Raw genomic sequence first — 13,764 nt, forward strand, 5'->3', positions numbered from 1 at the left:
TCGGTTGGTGAGTAAAAGAATATGATGAATGAGAATACACAGGCCTGTGCGTATAGACATATAATGCAATGCTGAAAAGTAACGTGTCATTTGTTTGTTTCAGTTGTCTTTATTTGAATGGTTTCGTGATGATTCCATGGTGTGCTTTATCTGCCTGATTCCCGCTGAAGTGGGCGGGTTGTGTGATGTTTTGATTAGGGGGACGTTCTTGGGGCGGGGTTTGCATGACGCGCTGCGAGCTACTAGCCCGACAGTGGAAACGCGACATGATTTTGGCCTCACTGCTCAACCTTCCGGGCGATTGGCCCGGCTCGGCCCGATTAAATCCCTGGCTCGCACTGGCCCGACAGTGGAAATGCCGCTATTGTCTCTCCACTCTCCCAATAGCTGGTGTGTGGTGATTGCACTGGCGCCATTGTCCTGTGGCTGCACACTGATGAGGGTGGTGTAGAATATTAAGTAATGTATAAAGCATCCTTTTCCATCAAGATATTTTGACTTGTGTCCAGTACATCAAAGGCTGCATTTACACTGCCGATCTTGATGGTCAATTTCGATTTTGTGAATGTACCCGATTTTTTTTGATGACCTGCTTGCATCATCTTTTAAAAGTGACTCGTATCTGATTGTCTGCATTTACAAAAAAAAAGACCTTGTGCTGACTGACAGCTGATAATTAAAGATTGCCCTTTTCTCCATTCCAGTATTTAATCTGTTTACAGGGTTTAATTTTTTTAAATTCTTTTTGACAAGCTGTTTTTCTATGGTTTTCGTTTGGCCATCTTCTTTTAATCTAGGCTTTTTTTTTTTTTTTACCAGATTTATGCACGTGATGAATGCAAAAGTTTTATATTTATATTGGTTAGGTTAAGTATATTACCCTGTCTCTCTCTCTCTCTCTCTCTCTCTCGTTAACATGCTTAAATAGGTGTGCTACAAGTCTGTTCTGAAATGAAAGTGTCAGACTTGATGTTATTTGCTATGGTTTTTAATGATGTGTGACTCGCATTGACAGGTGAAAATCCAATCTACCTGCTTACACTGCAGACACGAGGACACAGATCCCATTGATATCGGATAAATTTCCACATATCAGCAAAGCCTGAATCTGATTTAAGTAAATCGCAATCCATGTGGTTTGTTCCTGCTTACACGTACACGGGCCATTTCCGATCTGTGCTTCATGGGAGAAAAAATCGTAATTGAGTCACTTGAACCATGCAGTGTAAATGCAGCCAAAGTGTCAAAAGTAAAACCAGCATAACCGTTTTTTGTTACATCAGCTAAAACCTGAAAATGCCATGTTCAGTCAATAATTTTTGCCAGGAAAAAATTTGGTGCATCCTTAATCTTATGCTTTATTTAAATTGGCCAGCTATTTGTTGCCTTTAAAGGCGTTGTTTTGTGTTTTTGCAGTGCGGTCAAGGGGAAAACACCCCAAGTCGGTGACCGTGTCCTGGTGGAGGCCGTCTACAATCCCAACATGCCTTTCAAATGGAACGCTCAGCGCATTCAAACCTTACCTCAGCTCCCCAACCAAACGGTAAGTAAAGCTACAGTCTGAACAGATCATCAATCTAACAGTCTGATACGGTTCTGCGTCCACAGTGTCATAATAATGATGATGATGCTGCTGTTGATTCCTGTGTTCTCAATCTCCATGTAGCACCAGCCGCCTCAGCCCTTACCTCAGGTTTCCCCACAGCTGTCCAGCTTTTACACTGACGCAGGAATGCAACGCTACTCTGATTTACACTCGGCGGTGGATTCAAGACAAAATGTAACCCACGCCACTTGACCCCCCCTCCCCCCGCGCCTCATTCTTTCCTCCTGCTCTTTATCTTCTGCTTGATTGCTCCTTCACTCTTCTGTTTCACAAAATGTGTCCTTGGGTTTCTTTCCTTTTGCCCAAGACAAGCTGTTGCTGCTTTTTCACTCCTCCCTGTATTACAGCTCACGGCTTGTATGTTGGAGTAGTAATTCAACTTTTTTTTTCTCTCATAATCCTTTCATTCCCTTTTTTAGCTAATCGGCACTGGCTGTTCTTTGATACAAATAGTTTACTTGAAAATTAAAGTTACTTTATTTGCCCTCAGGCCTTTTTTTGTACAGTAAAATGTTAGATTTTTTAGGTGAAACTTTGGTTGTTGGTCATTCACAAAAATATAAGCGGAGTTTGAGAGTTAAAACATACTGTATTAAAGAGCCCATATTATGGGTTTTTGAAAATTCCCCTCCATGTAGTGTGTAACACAGCTCTAAGTGAAGCGAAGTATCCAGCTAAGGCTTAAATCTGTAAGAATACAGTGTTTAAAACGGTTGATTCATCTATAAAAGAGTCGACTCATAGTGCTTCAAACGAGTCGCCTTGATACCGACTCATTAGGTGTTTCGCCATGACGTACGAACGAAACCAAGTTATTCACGTGCACGCGCAAACCCGGGAGATTTCAAACCTGAGGCCCCGCCCTCTGACGCAGAAACCCAGACACACACACACACCCACAAACACACGCACACCCACAAACACACGCACACAAACATGCCGGTCGATTGAAGTCACACTGCAGATGGATATATTGAGTCTCTACCCAAAGATGAAACCTCAGCATTATAACCAAGCAGTTGGAAACTTCTGGAAGCTACATGCTACAAAGAATACTTCATCTGAGTTTGTTAAAGGAAGGATCAGTAAAGAGTAACTGATGGACGTCAGGATGGGTTTCTTCCATTTCTCAAGTGTAAGTACGTGCGGTTAAAGTTGTTGCCTCGTTTACTCTTGCTTGCAAATGTATTTAGTTGTGATTTGTTACTTGTAACCGCGTGTACTGTATCAGGTTAACTGGATATTTTATCTTATCGCGTGCAAAGTCACGTTAAAAACGCGACGCGTGCTGTTTGTTTATGGAGCTCCGTGCTAGAGTTCTGCTCCCGCGATTTATTCGGAAATTTATTCCCACGCCGCAGAAATCTGGCGCGGGGACAGCCGCGGGAATAAATTTCCGAATAAATCGCGGGAGCGGTCGGTAACGGGTTTAATTTGGGACGGGAGCGGGCTGTCTAGCAATATCACGGATATTGCTATGCGAATTAGAAAGAGAGAGTCTGCGTGGTGCTTGTGTGTGTGTTAGTGCGCACGCGCGCGTATGAGAGAGAGAGAGAGAGAGAGAGAGAGAGAGAGAGAGAGAGAGAGCGAACGAGCGAACGAACGAACGAACGAACGACAGCTTGGCTGTCTGGACTGTATACTGGGTGATTTTTGGTTGTGTTCTCCGCTCTAGCGGGACCGGGCGCGGCGGGCAGAAAACGGAGCGGGTTCTCAGGCTAAAACCTGGCGGGTGCGGGCGGAAGCGGGAGCGTTGTCATCCGGAGGTGTGTGTGTGTTTTTGTGTGTGTGTGGTATGGCCAGTACACGACTGTCTCCTTCGTTCGGTTATCCGTGGCACTATCCACTCGCCATAGTGTGGCAGCTAAAATCCACGTCTGCACTATCGAGCGTGTATGAACTGTGATTACTTTTTAAATTGCTGATTAGCTATTGGCCATTTCCCTCTCTGACTGAAGGCAGTCGACCAATCGCGACAGACTGTCATCGGTCCAATCAGCGCAGATTAGCTCCGCGCTAAGGAGGGGTTTGGGAACAAATGAATCACTGGACGATTCATACAGGAGTCGCTGGGATAATTAGGTAAAAATAAATGCAGATTATAAGACCATGAAAGTGTTTTTTGACCTTGCATGCATATTAGACTGTTGTTGGAGACCCTTACAACCAGGATATGACCCTATTTCATGTATAATATGGGCTCTTTAATGCAAAACTAAATAAATTCCCAGAACTCCAGTTGATATTGTTACCTGTGGGTTTCAGATTATTGTTTGTAGAGGCTGTGGAATAAAAGTTTAAAGTTCCCGTGAAATTAGGTAAAATACTTTTAGTTTCAATAATGTTAGTTTCAGTCTGTTAGTTTTAAGGATATCTATTAGATAGTGTGCAAATTAGCATTTTGGAAAATATAAAACTGATATAAGTATCCAAACGTACAATTTGTCACCTCCGCCTAAATAGATTTTTTTTTTATGTGACCTCATATTTCAGTTTCTCATCAAATCCAATTGACCCTTCTCTAAGCCCCGCCCTCCTTAGTTATTGTTGCTATGCCTGTCAAGCTTTAATGCCTTGCACGTCTATTACAATACATATGTTCCGATGTCAGACATTCCCAGAGATATAATTAGTCATTTTTGGTGATTGGGTGAGATATCTGAGAAAGCCAGACAAAAAAGGACTGCAGTATGCATTACAGGTGTATATTCACGACTTAATACGCAACCGATTAGAAGATAATTTAATCAAAATTGAAGCTAGGTTAGCCTAGCTGCCTCATATGTTGACCATTTAACAGCTTAATGTTAATTTAAGCCTGGCAGGAGTGGTGAAATTAAAAAATAATCTAATAATAACAAATTAAACCATGATTTCTCAATTTTTAGCCAAAAAGCCTGATAGACTAGTGTTGTGCAATGAAATATAGTGTTACTAACTGACGAGGAAACACGGATGGACAGTGCTTCTACATAATTCATACATATAAAGAGCAGCCAGAAAGGGGAAACTGATGGATTTGTGCCAAATATTAGCATCATTGACTCATAACAATGTACAGTATGTATAACTGTCAGCATGTTTGTGTAATTTTTATACAGTTTCTATTCTAATTTGCAGTTAAGTGGAAAAAATAAATACATTGAAATGTAAATTATGCAAATTTAAAATGCAAATTCCAGCAAATATTAATTAGACACCAAATAAAAAGGCAGACACTAACCTGGTATAATGCCATCACCAATGACTACATTTCTAAAAGACTGATGAAATCATCGATGAATTGTAGCTCTGACATGGCTATGAGGGTTATAAATGACTGAAAAACTGCTGCGGGTGATGTATATTTATCGCAAGTTATCAGATTGTGATCACATGACTGTTTTGTTCTGTTGTTATGCAATTTCAAATATTCCTAGTTTAGAACGGATGGAAAATGATTGCTATTAGTATGACTACTGTTGTGGCTTAAACAGAGCAGTGCTCTGTTTATCAAGTTAAAAAAAAAAAAAAACAGCTGTGAAACATAATCTGCTTTGTTTTTTTTAAGAAAACACAATTTAGATATTTTAAGAGGTTTGTGATTTATTGCCTTCTATCAGTGACTGTTTACATGGACACCAAAAATTCGATTTTAATGCGATTAAGACAATACTCTGATTAAGAGTCGACCATGTAAACAGCGATTTTTGATTAATTTAATCAGATTAAGGTCGAACTAAAGAGAAATCAAATTAAGACGGGTGGACTATGCCGATTTTTTTTTTTTTTTTTTTTGCATTATTAAAGTGCACTACAGACGTGTAAACACCTTAATCAAACTATTACCGTCATGTAGGGCTTTTTGACGCGTTTTGCAACAGGATAGTCCATACACATACATACACACACATACACACACACATATGGCTGTTTGACACTCTTTGCACCTACCGAGTCAGGGCAGACCACAGACAACTGCATCATGAAATGCGTAGCTTTTATTTTTCTTCCATTCAGCATGCGGTATGAACTTTCATTAAAACATAACTCTTTCAGCAGTTCATAGTTGCATCCAATATCTCGTTTGTCACGGGGAACATGCCCGAATGAAAGTGAAAGTGCCAAACCGCAGTTGACAAATTAATAATGAAACACCTGAAATTACATGAAACTTCTGAGGAAATGCGGATAGCGTGGTGACACAATGATGTTAATCTAAGTATAACATAACTATAACATGTAAAACGCGATCATGAATCAGATTTGCACAATCCATATGCACAACGCTTTGACTTGTTTTCCTTGAAAGCTTGACAGGCCTCCTGCATGTAGTTACGGTTGCTAAGCCACGATTAGTGTGTGGTTTTCATGTGTTTCTTAGCGAAGGGTCAATTTGACCAATCAAGTACTCACATGCTCCGCACCCTTCAAGAAACTTATCATTTGCTTTTCAATTGATGCGCTTAAGTTCAACCACTCTCACCCAAAATCAGTCAAAAAAAAGAAAACTCACATTTTACCGTACACCACACTGCTATAATGCCAAAATAACCACGCCTTTAACTTCTCTCTTGTAAAAATCACTTGGAGTTTCAATGAGATTGTAATAATTACACACAAGCACCCGCCAAGCAAGCACTGAAACACCTTTGAAAAAACTAGTGTATGATAAATGTTCATATTTTAGAGACATGGCGTGGGAAAATGTAACTTAATGGAGTGCTATTTGTACAGTCTGAGACCCACTTTATATCGTATATCAGTCAGGCAGCAGGGGTGGTTCATTTTTAAAGAAAACACACTTTAAACACTCAGATTTTGTAACTGCATACAGGTCATTGAAAGCACTCGCACCAGGTTACTGCAATACTTTGGCATACTTGTGCATATATTCTATGGTGTCAAACATCTGATTAAAAAATTCACATTTCAAAGCACTTTGCGGGACCTTTAATGATGTAAATTATGTTTCTTGCACAGAGTGACCATTTTTCTTTATTTTATTGTGTTGCCTGGAACACAACATATATGCCAGAAACAATGAGTATTAGTTTTGTTTTTCCTGCAAGTTATTTTTTGTTTTTACTCTTTACTAAGTGTTGGTAGCCATTGACTTGCAATTTATGAATCACCAAGGGTCACAGTTTGAGATACAAATCTTTTTGTCTAAAGAAATGGCCTAAGGGTTTGTAAATTACCTGCAAAATATTATTTTACATACATAATTGGAAATTCTATTTGCAGCAATTCTTTGATATCCACAGCAATTATTTAAAGAAACCTATATTTGTACTTTTTTGTAGTTTTATATTAAACTTTTGAAACTTTAGCTTAAGTATAACCTAATTACAAATTTATAGAATTTTTTAAATTCTTTTTTTTATTTTTGTTAGTGCCGCTTTTTTATTTATTGCTTATTATAAGAAGTAATTAATAGTGATTAAGTGCACTTATGATATTTTTGACATGTCTATATGCGGACACAAATGTCACACTGTGCCAGTGATGATAAAATAAAAGTTTTTTTGTCTTATGTAATTAACAACAGTTGTAAGACATTAACTATGTTTACATGGACATCAGTAATCAAATTATTTGCTTTAATCTGAATAAGACAATTATTTGATTAAGGTGTTTACATGAGTTGCTTTTTGAATGTTCCCCATTTTACATGTTATTGCACATGCTATATAGCACCGTGCTATTCACATTTTATCTGAGTTGCATGTAATTTCGAGTGTTTTATTTTTAATTTGTTGACTGTAACTGCAGTTTGGCACTTTCTTTTGGGAACATTTCATGCATGCCTCCAGTGACAAACAAGATATTGGATGGGAGTATGAACTGCTGGAAGAGTGTTGTTTTAATTTGATACCACACGCCGTATGGGAAAAATTATTCTTTGCATTTTGCAATGCAGGTGTCTGTGGTCAAACAGCGTTTTGTGTAAGGGCTATCCAATCGCAAAATGCGGCGAAAATCCTACCTGACGTTAATAGTTTGATTGCCACGTTTACATGGCTGTACTGCACTTCAATAATGCAACTAAAATAAGCATACTCCACGTCTTCATTTGTTTTCTGTTTAGTTTAATTATGACCTTAATCAGAGTAATGAAAAATAGCTGTTTACATGGTAGATTCTTAATCAGAGTATTGTCTTAATCATATTAAAATTGAATTATTAGTGTCCATGTAAACATACTCATTGTCTCCTTTTGAAAGTCCAAAATGCTTGCTTTCTTTTAAAACAACGTGCCTTTTTTAGTGTTTTTTTTGTTGTTTTGTTTTGTTTTTCTTAAAACAAAATCTATTGTCTTTCAACAGGGGCCAAAAGTGGTAAATGGTAACAGCAGTGCTTCAACTTCCTCTCTCTCCAGCTCTTTCTAATCATTTTCTTTTATTTTCACTGGGTTTAGTGCTCCTTCATTACTCATTTAGGCACTTTTTCCTCCCATCCATTAAAATGGTTATCTAAACCTGTATTGGAGATGGCCTTTTAATAGGCTCTGGTTGTATGCCGTTAAGTACGATATGCTTAAAGGGGTAGTTCACCCAAAATAAACACATAGGCCCAATCCCAATTCTACCCCTTAGCCCTTCCCCTTGTCCCAATTCTCCTTAGCTTGAAGGCGTAGGGCTAAGAGGAAGGGGTAGATACCCCTTCGAAAGGAGATTTTTTTTCGAACACACTTGAAACCAAAGGGTAAGAAAATTTCCCAGAATACACCAGCCACAACGGCAGTATAGCTGCACCTGGAAGTAAGGAAATCCACATATTAGTATTTTCTGTCATTATTATTAATTTTTACAACAAACAAGTGCATGTTTTAATATATTTATTGTATAATGGCGTTCCGGTTTTACCATCATAAAAACCTTCTTAAAAAAATGCTAAAATAAAAACCGCAAAATTTCGCTATCTATAATACATAATAGTAACTCCTGTATAGCAGTCCCACAACATTCTGTCAGAAAAGTCTAGTGGCTGGGAATGAGCTTTTTACAGTGTCTGCCATAATGTTAATTTTGTTTTGATTATTTCCACTCTGTAAATGCACAGTACAGTTAAGATCTTATTTTCACATTAGATTGTTATGATAACATAATATATGCCTTCATTGATTTACTGAATATAAATACCAAAACATAACGCAACTGGAATAACTATCGCAGTTGCAATCGTCTGATCTCATATGAAGCAAGAGATGGCGATGACATAGTTGAAGTCAGAATTATTAGCCCCCCTTTGAATTTTTCATTCTATTTTAAATATTTTCCAAACAGTGTTTAACAGAGCAAGGACATTTTCACAGTAAGTCTGATAATATTTTTTCTTCTGGAGAAAGTCTTATTTGTGTTATTTCAGCTAGAATAAAAGCAGTTTTGAATTGTTTAAAAACCATTTTAAGGTCAAAATTATTAGCCCCTTTAAGCTATATATTTTTTTCGATACTCTACAGAACAAATCCTCATTATACAGTAACTTGCCTAATTACCCTAACCTGCCTATATAACCTAATTAACCTATTTAAGCCTTTAAATGTCACTTTAAGCTGTATAGAAGTGTCTTGAAAAAATATTAAAATATTTACTTTCCTCATGGCAAATATAAAGTAAATTAGTTATTAAAAATGAGTTATTAAAACTTTTCAGTTTAGAAATGTGTTGAAATAATCTCTCAACAGAAATTGGGGAAAAAAATAAACGGGGGGATGGGGGCTAATAATTCTGACTTCAACCGTATGATGACGTGTGCAGGTGCTGTAGTGCTGTCTCATATCTTAGGGGTAAATTTTGAAGCTCTTCCCCTTCACACTCAATTTTAAGGGCCAAGGGGAAGGGGTAGGGGTACAAAAATCGAATTGGGTTTGGGCCTTACTTGCCATTTACTCACCTTCAAGTTTTCTTATTCAGTTGAACACAAGAAAATATTTTGAAGAAAGCTGAAAACCTGTAATCGTTTACTTAAAAGCAAATACCGTGAAAGTCAATCGTTACATGTTTCAACTTTTCTTTAAAATATCTTCTTTTGTGATCAACAGAAGAAAGAAAATCAAACAGGTTTAGAACAAGTAAAGGATGAGTGAATTTTCAGCTTTAGGTGAACTACCCCTTTAAGGTTTTTTTTTTTTTTTACTTATCTGAAGTAGGGGCGTTGCGTTTTACACTGTGTTATTGAATAATGTTTTTTTTTTTTCAAATACGTTTTGTAGATGTTTCAAAGTTTTGGATTTTCATACTCTTTTCTGAAATAGGCTTCAAAGAAAAAAATTGTATTCTTGAAATCATGGTAAAACGGTCAAATTGTGAAATATAGTAACAGTTTATAAGTTTTAAATGTATTGTAAAATATTCTTTTTGTGTTAGTAAAGCTTGAGTTTTTAGCATCACAACAATGTTAAGTATATTTCCAAAAACATTTTTTTTACTTTTATTAATTAAAGAAAAAATTAATTTTATTGCTGAAAGGAATAATTTCTTGTTCGTTGAAATTTTTGGCCCCAAACATGAATTATGAGAATTTTATCATAAATGTTGGAAAACGGCAACACGGTGGCACAGTAGGTAACGCGTTCACCTAACACCAAGAAGGTCGCTGGTTCAAGCTTCAGCTGGGTCAGTTGGCATTTCTGTGTGGAGTTTGCATGTTTTCCCTGTGTTGGCATGGGTTTCCTCCGGGTGCTCCAGTTTCCCCCGCAGTCCGAAGACATGCGCTATAGGTGAATAAATATATATATTTATAGGTGAATTGTCCGTAGTGTATGTGTGTGAATGAGAGTGTATGGGTGTTTCCCAGTGATGGGTTGCAGCTGGAAGGGCATACGCTGCGTAAAACATATGCTGGATAAGTTGGTGGTTTATTCCGCTGTGGCGACCCCTGATTAATAAAGGGAATAAGCTAAAAAGAAAATGAATGAATGAATGATTAAATGTTGGAAAGCAGAGAATTGCCCAGCTTTAATCTTTAGCATTTTTATGCGTTATAAAGTGGTTGTGCATACTTGCAACCTGTCTCTTCTGCTCCATCTTTTCTTTTTCAGAGCCAGCCACAAGTCCCGAATATGATGAAACCAGGTCCCACCATGCTTCAGTCTCTACCCCCACCCACCACATTCAGTGTCCCAGCACAGGGGCCTCCTCCATCTCTCCTGCAGGCCCAGCTCTCCGCTGCATCTCTGGCTCCTCTCCTGCAGAACCCACCGCAGCCACTGCTGCCCCAGCCACCCCCTAAAGGTACATCAACCCCTCAGCCATTACCAGAGACATGCTGTAGTGGATTGACTGGTTAGGGCAGGGGTCCTAAAGGGCTGTTGTCCTGTTGAGTTTAGCTCCAACTTGCTTCGACACACCTGCCAGGAGCTTTTTAGTATATCTAGTAAGTGCTTGCTTAGCTGGTTCAGGTGTGTTTGATTATGTTGATGAGCTAAACTCTCCAGGACACAGGTTTGGCCACCCCTGGGTTAGGAGTTCCAACTTTTATATTATTGATATATAAAGATATATAAAAATTTGTTTCAAAACTATTTCTAAATTTAGTTCTAATTTCCAGCAAATGAATAAATGAACAATAATATGTAGAGTTTTATCCAAACACACGTCCTGTGCTCCACATGGTAAAAAACCTGACAGGTGGACAAATCTAAGCTTTTTAATAAAACAAATATAAATATGTCTATAATATATAGTACTACTACTATTAATAACATTATACAAGTTGCATTATTCAAGTTATCATGAATAAACTTAAAAAAGCCCCCTGGCATCTGAAGAATTCTCAAACAATAAGAAACAAATTTCTTTGGTCTGATGAGACTAAAGTTGAACTCTTTGGAGTTAATGCCAGGCGTTACGTTTGGAGAAAATAGTCACCGCTCATCACCAGGCTAATACCATCCCTACAGTGAAGCATGGTGGTGGTGGCAGCATCATGCTGTGGGGATGTTTTTCAGCAGCAGGAACTGGAAGACTAATGAATGAATGAAAACCTGCTTCAGAGTGTTTTTGACCAGACAGGTGTACCAAGCTTGTGGCATCATATTTAAAAAGACTTGAGGTTGTAATTGCTGCGAAAGGTGCATCAGCAAAGTATTGAGCAAAGGCTGTGAATACTTATGTACATGTGATTTTTCAGCTTTTTATTTTTAATAAATTTTCAACAATTTACTTTTTTTAATTTTATTTCACATTGTCATTATGGAGTATTGTGTGTAGAATTTTGAGGAAATAAATTAATTTAATTCATTCTGGAATAAGGGAGTAACATAAAAAAAGTGAAGAGATATAATTTTTTTCCGGATGCACTGTAGACTGTAAAATAAAATGGGCTTTTAGTTTAGTTTACATTTTTAAAAAGGTTTATTGTTATTTTCCCCAATTCAATTGAATACCCTTGTAAGGAAATAGTAATGGTTGCCTAGGCACAGACTTTCTGCTTACCTTTTTTAAATAATAAATCTACTTCTGTTTTCGTGAAATAAGCTGCTCCTGAGCATGTTTGAGTGTACAGCTTCAAAGAACCAAACAATCCTGGATCATTTAAAAATCTAGCTAATGCCAAGTTCAGACTGCATGATTTTAGTCCCGATTTTGACTCACCAACAGGTTTTGAGAAATCGCAGACAAATGCTTGAAATCACAGGTAAATCAGTGCTCGTTCATGTTAGTAACAATCACAGTGTGAACTATCAATGACGTCATCTGGAGAATTGCAGATGGGTCGCAGATGCCTGTAAGATATTTGGCTAAATATCTGGACCTGTCTGCGATTCAAATCAATGCGTGTGAAATGTGTTCTGGGTGAAAATGACATCAGCAATCACCTACAGCCCATCAGAGAGCGGCATCCACTAGTGTGGGTATCTGCAGGCCAGCGGGAGGATGAGGGAGAAGTTGAAAGGACTTCTTTTTAGTCTAATTGGTCCCAAGAAATGGAGGAAAAACTATTGTAAATTTGGCAGGAGCACCCGTGTCCGATTGACATGTCATTTGGGCAATATCACAACCGGGTCACAAAATAAAAAATTTAAGCCGGGTGGGCAAAATAAGTACATTTTCTACCCCACTAAAGGCTTCTTTCTCATTATGTGGTTAATAACAAAATATATGCTACGTGACCTCACGTTTTTTCCATGTCAGTTCTCGCGTGTGTTTGGTTGTGAGATGTAGTTTGCAGACTGAGACAAAGTTGTCAGCAGTTCTCCTACTGTAAAAGCATACAGTGTGAAACCCCATGTTGCAGTGTAAACAGAGCAGTTACACGATGCCACCCCAGATAGTCATGTAGTGTGAAAACCTCCGTGACTACTTAAAATTGTGAAGTCTGAACTCGACTGAGCAGTCCATGTTTGAAAGACCCCCAGACCTGATATCCTTGCCTCTGTCTCTATGCCGCCTGCAGATTCTGTGTTTTCTGGAGGTTTGCTGCAGCCTCCAGTGCGGATGATGCCTCAGCCTCAGCAGGTGAGGCGTGTCGAGCCCTCGCCCCGCTTCCCCAACCGCAGTGACCGGCCAGAGCTCATCCTAAGGAAAGATGATCGCAGGTCAGCACTCAAACATACACCAGACTCTCAGTGCTTCTCAAGACGGAGGTGAAATTAGAAACAAATTTAGGATATTGTCAGTCTTTATTTGATGTTAATGTCCATGCTTTATTTTGCCTGTGTTTAAATAGTCGTGAAAGAGAGAGAGAGAGAAGACGATCGAGAGAACGCTCACCCATGCGGAAACGCTCTAGAGATCGCTCTCCTCGGCGAGAACGTTCACCAAGACGGCCACGCAGAGTTGTTCCAAGATATACTGTGCAGTTCTCCAAATTCTCTCTCGATGGGTAAGTTAATAAGAAATGAGTGTTGCTGAGATTGTTTGTTTTCTAGTATTTGGTTGTTGTATTGTTGGTTTATTTAGGGTTTTTTATTGTAATGTCATTTAAAAAAAAAGTTTTGATGGTTGGTTTTTAAAAAAGGGTCTTCGCTGCTACTTTGGCCTAATCCCGATTCTATTTTTGTACCCCTTCCCCATCGCCCTTAAAACTGGAAAGCAGAGATAAAGTTTTTTTTAAAACTGAGTGTGAAGGGGAAGGGCTTCAAAATGTACCCCTATAAAATGGGACAGCACTACAGCACCTGCACACAACATCATATGTCATTGCGATCTCTTGCTTCATATGAAATAAGA

General features: G+C 38.4%; 2 protein-coding genes across 8 annotated transcripts in view; one reads left to right on the top strand and one right to left on the bottom strand.

Annotated features, from left to right (window-relative positions):
- vdac2 (voltage-dependent anion channel 2) overlaps nucleotides 1-13,764 on the bottom strand; it is a 732,443-nt gene that overhangs the window by 673,111 nt on the left and 45,568 nt on the right. The gene's annotated exons all lie outside the window — the stretch shown is intronic.
- The window catches only part of ccar1 (cell division cycle and apoptosis regulator 1), a 68,790-nt gene that overhangs the window by 17,774 nt on the left and 37,252 nt on the right, over nucleotides 1-13,764 (top strand). For 2 of the 7 annotated variants that reach the window (XR_015505345.1, XM_087278335.1), the window contains exons 7-11: nucleotides 1,417-1,543; nucleotides 1,667-1,780; nucleotides 10,632-10,824; nucleotides 12,989-13,178; nucleotides 13,262-13,417. Coding sequence is in view for 5 of the 7 variants with exons in the window: in XM_087278335.1 (XP_087134461.1) it covers nucleotides 1,417-1,543; nucleotides 1,667-1,780; nucleotides 10,632-10,824; nucleotides 12,989-13,178; nucleotides 13,262-13,417 (780 nt within the window). In the remaining 2 variants the exon portion in view is untranslated. 7 annotated transcript variants of the gene reach the window in all.

Source organism: Danio rerio, chromosome 13, assembly GCF_052040795.2.
Source record: "Danio rerio strain M-AB ecotype USA chromosome 13, GRCz13ab, whole genome shotgun sequence".
Taxonomy (NCBI): Eukaryota; Metazoa; Chordata; class Actinopteri; order Cypriniformes; family Danionidae; genus Danio; species Danio rerio.